General features: G+C 39.5%; 1 protein-coding gene across 1 annotated transcript in view; it reads left to right on the plus strand.

The window, feature by feature from the left end:
* clcn6 (chloride channel 6) overlaps window positions 1-3,509 on the plus strand; it is a 162,676-nt gene extending 159,167 nt beyond the window's left edge. The window contains exon 25 of the mRNA XM_050064607.1: window positions 1,662-3,509. Within this exon, the coding sequence (XP_049920564.1) occupies window positions 1,662-1,697 (36 nt within the window). The 3' untranslated portion in view covers window positions 1,698-3,509. The remainder of the gene's footprint in view (window positions 1-1,661) is intronic.
* The last annotated feature ends 7,347 nt before the right edge of the window (window positions 3,510-10,856 follow it).

Consider the following 10,856-nt stretch of genomic DNA (forward strand, 5'->3'; position numbering starts at 1 on the left):
TACATTTTTGAAAAAAGCCTTAAATGAAAGCTGAGAGTCTGCACTTTAAGCAGGTATTCATTGTTTCATTTAAAACCCATTGTAGTGGTGTAAAGGAGCCAAAATGATGACAACTGTATCATTGTCCAAATAATTATGGACCTGACTGTATCTCGTCTGGCCTGGGAACACCTTGGGGTCCCCCAGGAGGAGCTGGAAAGCGTTGCCGGGGAGAGGGATGTCTGGGGTGCTTTGCTCGGCCTGATGCCCCTACAACCCGGCACTGGATAAGCAGATGAAAATGGATGGATGAATGGACGGTGACACAGGGGGAGGTCTGCACCTCCTTTATTGTCCACAGAACAAGGTTGCATGCCAACATTTTCAGAACAAAATAGAACAGACTGCAGTGAGAGTGTCTCTCGATGGGATATTTAAAAATAGCAGGTTTGTGTATTTAGTCCTTCTTACTGTGCATTCACACCAAAAGCGTCATGAGCATCATAAGCGGCCGGCAGCCATTCATTTTCAATGTACGCTTGCTACGAAGGGCGTCTGGAGCGTCGGTGGCAGCGAGCAGCGCGATGCCAGCGACCGGAGCGTCACTGTGAAGTTGAGAGAAGCTCAACTTTATGCAAATGAGCAGCGCCGGCGGCGAAGCAGCAACCAATTGCAGACCGTGAATATTCTCAAGGCGGGACAGTGAAAGAAAGAAAGAAAGAGATCTTCTGCAGCGCAGCTTGAAAGCCCCGCCCCTTGGCAGCCTTCTGCAAACCCTGCCAGAGCTGCCAGGCAGCGCGATGCCAGCGACCTGAGCGACCGCTTGCGCTCATGAAGCTTTTGGTGTGAATGCACAGTTAGGCAAGCACAGGGGTTTAGTGTTGCCATAGAAACATCACTCCACAATGTTTTTTTCCTCCAAATGAGGATAAGAATATATGCAGTTCATATATCATCTGGTAAGAATAATATATATCTTTAATCACTTGAGATACAGTCATTACTAAATGTGTAAGTCATCCAAGAGAGACAAAAAAAACTAATGGAATGGTCAAAATTGTCATATTGAAATTTAAGCTTTAAGCATAAGCTGATGGACTCACGTCATCAGCTCATGCATTGAGTAACATTACAAGTAAATGTTCCACCTTAAAAGTTGTCGGCAGTCAGCCCAATGAGTTATTATGTTTTCTCAGTCTACAGCTGCTGCAAGAGGCAGCAAAACATCCTTTCATTTTATAGCCCTGAGCAAGAGTAACCATCCACTATTAACCAGTCAGTGGATTGCAGTGTTTCTAGCTCCGCCTTTTAGTACTAGATCTGTGTGCTAGGTACGCCACCAGAGGGGTTACCAAAAATGGAGACGGTAAGGAAGGTTCTATTGGTACCATCCACAACTTTTCACAGTGGAAACAGAAAAACAGAGCACCAATCTGAACTGTACCATAGTGGAGTGCTTGGTGGAAACGAGGCTTATCAGCCGGCTTTTGATGAGCTGAGACCGGAACTTTTCTCTGCAACGTTCTAAAACGGTTTTGTCTCATCGCGAATCTTTGGTCTGAACTGAGCTTCATAGGTAACAAGATGTAACCCTTACCATTACCCTTCCCCTAACCTTAACCTTCTCTCTTTTAACCTAAAACTTCATTGCTAGCTAAATGCTAACTTACCATTTTCTTCAGGGTTTTGCATCTGGACCAATGATTGGAGGGGGCTGATCGCATAGGTGTGGTGGGCGAGTCATGGAACTGTTACAGCCACAGCGATACCTACTCAAAACAAGCACCAAGTCCTGCACTTATGACATTGTTCTTGTCAGGGACACTTCAGGATGCATTGGCATTTACACTACAAAATATATGTTATCAAATGTATCTGCATGCACAAGTGTTTTTAGTGATCATATCACAATGTGTCTTGGTGATAGTTTACACTTGTGTTAACCACTGTCCACTTGTGATTGGATCACCAAAGACACATGTTAATACCAGTTATAAATAGGTTCAGTCTGCAATTATCTCTTCAAATTCATAATTCTCAGCGCATTTCCTGTTGTCATTGCCTGCTGTGCTTATACACTGTCTGTCTTACACATTGCATGCCCTGTTGTCCTGTCAGTTTTTCTCTTTAACACAAAATGGAGAAAACTAGCAACCTGTGCAGAACAGACACTAATCATGAACCATTCGAAAATAAATCTAAAGAGGCATTTTAATTTCGACACAATAAATGGAAAATTCTTAGACAAAGGTTTCTTCATCTTAGATTAGTTAGTTTGAAAACGTGAAAGCAAACTACCTGAGTGAAATATTACTTACAAAGGTTTCCTTGCTACCTTTATGTTAGAATGTTTCTTTGAAGTTTTGATCATGCTTTATCATTGTTGTCACTGTAGCACTTTTATTTCTGACTGTTGTCTGTACATTTCTGTTTACTGTGTAAGTAACTGGAATATATGCACTAAAGCAGGCTGAAATCCCGTCATGGCCTGCCACTGAACTAGACCTCAGTAGTTCTAAGAGTTTTTTCTCAGTGACCATTTCAGTTCATTCCAAGTTGGACATACAGTAGCATTTGTAACCATTCTAACCACAGTAAATACATTAGCATCGTTCTGCATTCATGATATGGAGTATTATTTTCACTGTCATTCAATTAGTTTAGTGTAGACTGTGTTGGGGCTAACAGGACTGTATGTTTGACAGTTTGGGATTATGTAGACTGTGTGATGTCTTGTTATGTCAGGGAATTTCTAAACCACAAAATCCTGTTTTAATAAAAGTAATGCGTAAAATATTTTATGTTAGTCCTCTGCTATCAGGTTTTCAGCAATATAGTATGGTTTTGGTCCATTGTCCTAGTATATTGTTTCATTGCCCTAAAAGGGACTAAAAATGTGACATGGCACAAAGGCAAGTTAGAGGAAGTGGAATTGTACCTATGGTGATGGACATAAAGTCCATGGGCTTTCAGGTTGATCGATTGTTAGCAACCATGACAGCGCATATATGTACATCAAACATTCCTGTTTTGTGTGTTGTTTTTGCTTTATGTTTTATTTAAGAGATTATTTTTATACAATTTTATTTGTATGATTTGCTGCCTGTGCTGTGAATGGTTCACTGTCATTTAATTGCATTTCTAAATGGTTAACATTGTTTATAGTCAAGGCATTGCTCCCTTGTTGTTGTTGAAAATTATTATTTTATGTTATCCAATCCATTCTAAATACTACACATGGCATGGCAGGTGGTGTGCAGAGTATGAGATAAAGAGAAACAGTAGACTGTACATGGCCTACTGTGAAGCCAGACCTAAGGGACTGTTTGCCAGATACTTTCTGTTTCCTATGACTGATGCATAGATCTAGGCAGTGCCCCGTGCTTGCTCAGGAATTTGTAGTTTCTACAAATGTGGAGAACTGGCACATGGCAAAAAAAGCTACAGCCATGGAACCAAAAAAAAAGCAAAGAGACCTCTGTCTTGTGCCTTTATTATTGTTCAATTAAAGGTCCTTCTGTTTAATCAAACATACAAAGTGTGTCTGTATTTTTTTTTCATGCTTCCACACCAGTGATAGCCATGGCTGGAAGCATTGTTTTTCGGGTTGTCTGTCCGGACGTACTCAAGAATACCCCGAGGGAATTTTGGCACAAACATTCACTTGGACTCAAAGATAACCTGATTAGCTTTTGATGGTCATAGGTCAAAGGTCAAGTCTATGTGACCTCATCTGTCTCATGATTGTGAATGTGATGCCTCAAGAATACCCTGAGGGAATTTCTTTAAACGTCCACTTGGACTGAAGAATAAACTGATTAGAATTTTGTGGTTGAAGGTCAAAGATAATACAAAATATGTTTTTGGCTATAAGAATTCTTATGTTAATTGTGACAAAATTTCATACAAATGTCTAAGTGGATAAAATAGTAGCAAAGTAGTGACAGATTATATCCAAAAGGTCAAAGGTCAGTTTCACTGTGACATCATAATGTTTTGCATAAAACACTTTTCTGGCCATTATTCAACGTCACATCTCGGGGACAGCAGTGGAGACATTTGGTCAGATACTGAATTGGTGACACTAATCTTGGGTGTCCACCTTTAAACTGTGTTGATTGTATACGTAGATATTTTGTGTTGTTGGGGGCACAATGGGTGTGAAGCATCCATGTTTTCACAGACAGGGATGTAAACTGTACGAGAAACTTGACTGGAGCGTGAAGACATACAACCGCAGTGTTTTAATTTTAGTTATTTAAATAAGACATAGATAAGGCTGTACATAGTAATGCTACACAGGTTTTAAGTATGCACTGTTTACTAGAACAAAAAGATTAGCCAATTAACCTATATTTTGATAGACAAAAAAGTTATCTGCAACTATTCAGTCAGTTAAAGCCATAGTTGGTAATGTTGGAGAGCTAGCAAGATTTGAAAGCGGCACCTCCTCTAAGCTCCGCCCTCTCCTCCCCCTCCCGTCAGTGCTCCGTCCAAAGCCACGGTCCCACACAAGCTTGAACGCGCATCCTGCAGTCAGCAGGGCAGAGGAGAGCCGAGTAAAATAACAAATCCCCCCGAAGCAAACAAATAATTACCTGTCCAACAGAAAGACAGCAACCTCTGCATCACTTTTCAGGCTGCACGGATGTTGATGTCTGGTTTGTCCTCTCGCTTTATCCAAAGCCTTTTTCGTCGCAGCCTTTTCTGCCTCTGACTTTCCTTTCTCAGCCTGTTTAGCGGGGCGAGCCGTTACAAGTGACAAGTGGAAAAGTGACAAACTTAAGTATACCCACCATACCATTCAGAATGCCAGAAAAAGATTAAGTATGTCCCAGTACATAGCATACTGCATTTGACATACTGAAAATACCAGGATGTTCTACTACATCTGGTCGCATTGTGCAAGCCAAAATGCTTGCTTATTGCGCAATTATCTTCTAAATATGCTTTGAATATTCAATCAATCAATCAATCAATTTTATTTATAAAGCCCAATATCACAAATCACAATTTGCCTCACAGGGCTTTACAGCATATTCTTACTGATCCCAGAGAACAGACAGATGCAGTGGCTGCAGCTCCGCACTCTTCCACTCCTCCTCTTGAGCTCTTTGTGCACAGTATGTTCCTGCAGCACCAAACCACATGTCAGATTTCTTTCAATGAATTATCAGACCCATGGTGGGGGAGACGCAAACATTATTTCAAGTTACGTTTTGGTTTATAAAGACACATAGAAGTAGGTGACAGTTCTGTCTCTGTTCGCACTGAGCAGTTGGTAAACCCAAATCTGACAGAGAGTTGGAGGGAGACTGTGATTTTGTTGCCTAAATTAGTGTGGCTGTGGTGAAACGTTTCTGTGAAGCGATAATAATCCAGCCTGTTTTATGGTCCCACCACCTCCCCGGCATGCTGGCCAGCAGCCTTACATGGTCAATTTACAAACTGACAATACTAAAAACACCCACATCCTCCATCAACATCATCATTGCATGTCGTTATTTATTATTCTTTCTACCTTGTCTCTCTCCATCTTTTCTTTGTCATTTCCCATTAGCATTGTTACAAACATACCTCAAGTGATTTCAATTTCAATTTTATTTATAAAGCCCAATACCAAAAAATAACAATTTGCCTCACAGGGCTTTACAACATACAACACCCCTCTGTCCTTTGGACCCTCTCAGCGGATAAGGAAACACTCCCCAAAAAACCCTTTAACAGGAAAAACATGATAGAAACCTCAGGAAGAGCAACTGAGGAGGGATCCCTCTTCCAGGATGGACAGACGTGCAATAGATGTCGTACAGAACAGATCAACATAATAAATTAACAGTAATCCGTATGACACAATGAGACAGAAAGAGAGACAGAGAGAGAGACAGAGACAGAGAGGGATGCAGGACAAATGGTAACGGTAACAGCTTACAACAACATTAATGAAAGTAATAATATAAATATAATTCTGGCTATTGTGGTACAATATGTTGAAAGTATATATTTATATCTGATAGTATACATATGTGACAATAATCATATGTGTATAATAACAGTAGAAGTATCACTAATGACTAATGATGGCAGCAGCAGCAGGAGGCATCTGGCAGGACCACAGCAGCAGCACAACCACACACATCACACTATCCAGGCACCGCTGCAATATAAGTGGAGCACAAAGGCTCTGGAGAAGAAGCCGAGTTAGTGACATACAGTATGGCCAAGTTAGCAAGATGCAGTAACAGGATATGAGAGAGAGAGAAGGAGAGAAGGTGCCCGGTGTATTATAGGAGGTCCCCCGGCAGACTAGGCCTAAGTCAGCCTAACTAGGGGCTGGTACAAGGCAAGCCTGAGCCGGCCTTAACTATAAGCTTCATCAAAGAGGAAAGTCTTAAGTCTAGTCTTAAATGCGGAGACGGTGTCTGCCTCCCGGACCGCAACAGGAAGATGATTCCACAGGAGAGGAGCCTGATAGCTGCATCTTGCTAACTCGGCCATACTGTATGTCACTAACTCGGCTTCTTCTCCGGAGCCTTTGTGCTCCACTTATATTGCAGCGGTGCCTGGATAGTGTGATGTGTGTGGTTTAGGAAAGGCTTTTCAACCCTTGACCAAATTTTTGTTCTTCACTCACTGGTTGAATGGTACTTGTATGAGAAAAAAAGACTGTATTGTGCCTTTGTTGATTATAAAAACGCATTTGATTTGGTAGATAGGTCATCACTATGGTTTAAATTAGTTGCACTTGGTATAAACGGAAGAGTATTAAATGTGATACATAATATTTATGAGAATGCCAAATCTTGTGTTAGAGCTGGTTATGATTTATCTGAACAATTTGTATGTAATGTAGGAGTGCGTCAGGGGGATAATTTATCACCACTATTGTTTGCACTATATTTAAATGACTTTGAAAAATATGTGAGTCAATGGTACAACGGACTTCAACTTTTTTCAACTGAATGCCGCAATGTGATGAATGGTGAAATAGGGATATATTTGAAATTATATGTCCTGCTTTACGCGGATGATACGATTGTACTGGCAGAGACTCCTTCAGAATTACAGGCCGCATTAAATGCAGTTGCTTCTTATTGTAAAAACTGGTATTTAACTGTCAACACAGACAAAACAAAGGTTGTTATTTTCTCTAGGGGGAAATTACGGATACTCCCAGAATTTAAGTTTGGTTCAGATAAATTAGAAGTTACTTTTGAGTATGACTATCTTGGAACGTTATTTAATTTTAATGGACGATTTGATAAAGCAATAGCTAAGCAAGTTAAACTAGCTAAAAGAGCTTTATTCTCCTTGGAAAACAGAGTTACTAGATTACAGTTACCTGTTGATATACAATGTGAGTTATTTGACCAGCTTATAGTGCCTATTCTTTTATATGGAAGTGAAGTCTGGGGATTTCATAAACTTGACCAAATTGAAATGCTTCACAGATCTTTTTTGTAACGTTTACTTAATGTTAATAAACGTACAGCAAATTGTATTATTTATGGAGAGTTTGGTCGAAATAGTTTAGATTTAAAGGTAAACATGAGAATGATTAACTTTTGGGTACATTTAATTAGTTATAATACAGCAAAAATCTCTTTGACTGTGTTTATTGTTTTCAAGACTTTGTATGATGACAATATTTTTCAGTGTAAATGGATTTCCAAAGTTAAAAATATTCTTGATGATTGTGGTTTATCGTACTTATGGCATGACGCTGGACGGATGAACCCTAAACATTTAAAATTAATGATTGAACATAGATTATCTGACATGGAATTACAGAGATGGCATGAGAAATTACAAAGTAACCCTTTATGTGATAGTTACAAATTGTTTAAAACTGATTTCACTTTTGATCTTTATCTGATTATGTTAAGACCTGCCGAAAGAGTTTGTTTGTCTAAGTTTCGGTGTGGAAATCATAAGTTACCTATCTCTGAGCGCAGGTATGATTGTGAAAATGTCCCCCGGAAATGTACTCTTTGTTTGACTGGCAATCGAGGAGACGAATATCATTATGTACTTGTGTGTTCTTTTTTTTGATAAAGAGAGAAGAAAGTTGGTCAGACAGTTCTATAGAGCAAATCCAAATATTAGTATATAATATAAGTTTCAAAAATTAATGTCATCTCGAAAAGTAAAGGTCTTGTCAAATTTGTTGAAACTTTTAAAGAAAATCTTGAATAGTTTCTCTTGATTTGCTTTGACTTGTATGTATGTACACAAATTCTGTTTTATTTATTTTGTTGTGCATTGGCTGCTGCCTGTCCTGATTTATTAATGTTATTTTTTTTGGTCTGCCCCTTATACCCCGGGGAGGGGTCAAAAGGAATAAATGAAATGAAATGAAAAAATAAATAAGGCTCTGGCTCCTGATCTACTTTTGGAGACTTTAGGGACCACGAGTAACCCTGCATTCTCAGAGCGCAGTGTTCTGCTGTGTGGCTGTGGCTCAGAGGTGGAGCAGGATGTCCACCAATCGAAAGATCAGCGGTTCGATCCCGGGCTCCTCCAGGCTGCATGTCGAAGTATCCTTGAGCAAGATACTGAACCCCGATTGCTCCCAATGGCTGTTCCATCGGTGTGTGAGTGTGTTAAAACTGAGTAGCAGGTGGCACCTTGCATGGTAGCCTCGGCCACCAGTGTATAAATGTGTGTGTGAATGGGTGAATGTGACTCGTAGTGTAAAAAAGCGCCTTGAGTGGTCACTAGATGACTAGAAAGGCGCTATACAAATGCAGGTCCATTTACCATTCTGGTGGGATAATACGGCACTATGAGCTCTCTAAGATATGACGGAGCCTGACCATTTAGAGCTTTATAAGTTAACAGTAGGATTTCAAATTTAGTTCTGGATTTTACAGGGAGCCAGTGCAGAGAAGCTAAAACAGGAGAAATATGATGTTGTTTCTTAGTTCCTGTTAGTGCCGCTGCAGTCTGAATTAGCTGGAGAGTTTTTAAAGACTTATTAGAGCTACCTGATAATAGGGAGTTACAGTAATCCAGCCTAGAGGTAACAAAAGTGTTGACCAATTTTTCTGCATCTTTTCGGGTCAGGATAGGCCTAATTTTCACAATATTACGCAGATGAAAAATGCAGTCTGTGAGGTTTGTTTTAAATGAGAATTAAAAGACAAATCTTGATCAAATATTCAATTCAATTCAATTTATTTAGGATAGCCCCTTGAGATGCAGCATCTCGTTTTTGAGGGGGTCCCAACACAGATACAAAAATAACACAAAATATACATTACATTAATACACAACAAACACAAAACACACTGCTCTACCACTTCCACAACCCCAAGGCCCCACCCACCCCATCACAAGCTCTTAAAAAATAGATAACAGTCATAGCAAGAGACCAAGAACAATGCAATATATATGTATATATATATATACATATATGTATATATGTGTGTGTGTGTGTGTGTGTGTGTGTGTGTGTGTGTGTGTGTGTGTATAAATATTACTCAGAGATTTCTTATGGTAGTGCTAGAGGCCAGAGCATTGCCATCTAGAGAAACTATGTCATTAGGCCAATTAAGTGTTCCAGTCTCTGTAGCAGAATTTGATGGTTAATTGTGTCAAACGCCACACTAAGATATAATAAAACAAGTACAGAGACGAGTCCTTTGTCTGAAGCAATCAGAAGGTCATTTGTAATTTTAACTAGTGCTGTCTCAGTGCAATGATGCACTCTAAATCCTGACTGAAATTCCTCAAATAAATTATTATCATGGAGAAAATCACACAGCTGGTCTACGACTACTTTCTCAAGGATCTTTGACATAAAGGGAAGATTAGATATTGGTCTATAGTTGGCTAACACCTCTGGATCCAGGGTGGGCTTTTTTAGTAGAGGTTTAATTACAGCTACCTTAAAAGACTGTGGTACATAGCCTGCTAATAAGGATATATTGATCATATCTAATATATGAGTGTTAACTAAAGGAAAGACCTCCTTAAGTAGCCTAGTTGGGATGGGGTCTAAGAGACACGTTGATGATTTAGATGAAGAAATCACTGCGGTCAGTTCTTGAAGAGAAATTGGGGAGAAGCAATCTAAATATATATTAGGTCTTACAGCTGTGTTTGAGGTTAGATAGGTACTATCTGAGGACAGGAGGTCATGAATTTTGCCTCTAATAGTTAGAATTTTGTCATTAAAAAAGCTCATAAAATCATTACTGCTGAGGGCTAAAGGAATACATGGCTCAATAGAGCTGTGACTCTCAGTCAGCCTGGCTACAGTGCTGAAAAGAAAGCGGGGGTTGTTCTTATTTTCTGCTATTAATGATGAGTAATAGCTTGCTCTGGCATTTTGGAGGGCCCACCTTATACATTCTGAGACTGTCTGCCCAGACTAAATGAGATTCTTCCCGTTTGGTTAATCGCCAATTCCTTTCAAATTTTTGCAATATTTGTTTTAACTTATGGGTTTGAGAGTTATACCAAGGAGCGAACTTTCTTTGCTTTGTTAACTTCTTTTTAAGAGGTGCTACGGAGTCGAGTGTTGTTCGCAGTGAGTCTGCAGCGCTATCGACAAGATAATCAATTTGGGAGAGTTTAAAGTCAGTACAGGAAACTCTGTTACAGAGGGACATAGTATTAAGTTTCCTTAAATTTTGCTACAGCACTATCTGATAAACACCTAGTAAAATAACTGTTGCTGAGTGGCTTGTATTCGAGTAATAAGAAATCAAAAGTTATTAAGTAGTGATCTGATAGAGAGGGATTCTGTGGAAGGACTAGTAAGTTTTCAATTTCAATTCCATACGTCAGAACTAGATTGAGGGTGTGGTTAAAACAGAAAGTGGGTTTATGTACACTGTGACTGAAGCCAATGGAGTCTAGTAATGTGATAA

The sequence above is a fragment of the Epinephelus moara genome, chromosome 16 (genome assembly GCF_006386435.1).
Source record: "Epinephelus moara isolate mb chromosome 16, YSFRI_EMoa_1.0, whole genome shotgun sequence".
Lineage (NCBI taxonomy): Eukaryota > Metazoa > Chordata > Actinopteri > Perciformes > Serranidae > Epinephelus > Epinephelus moara.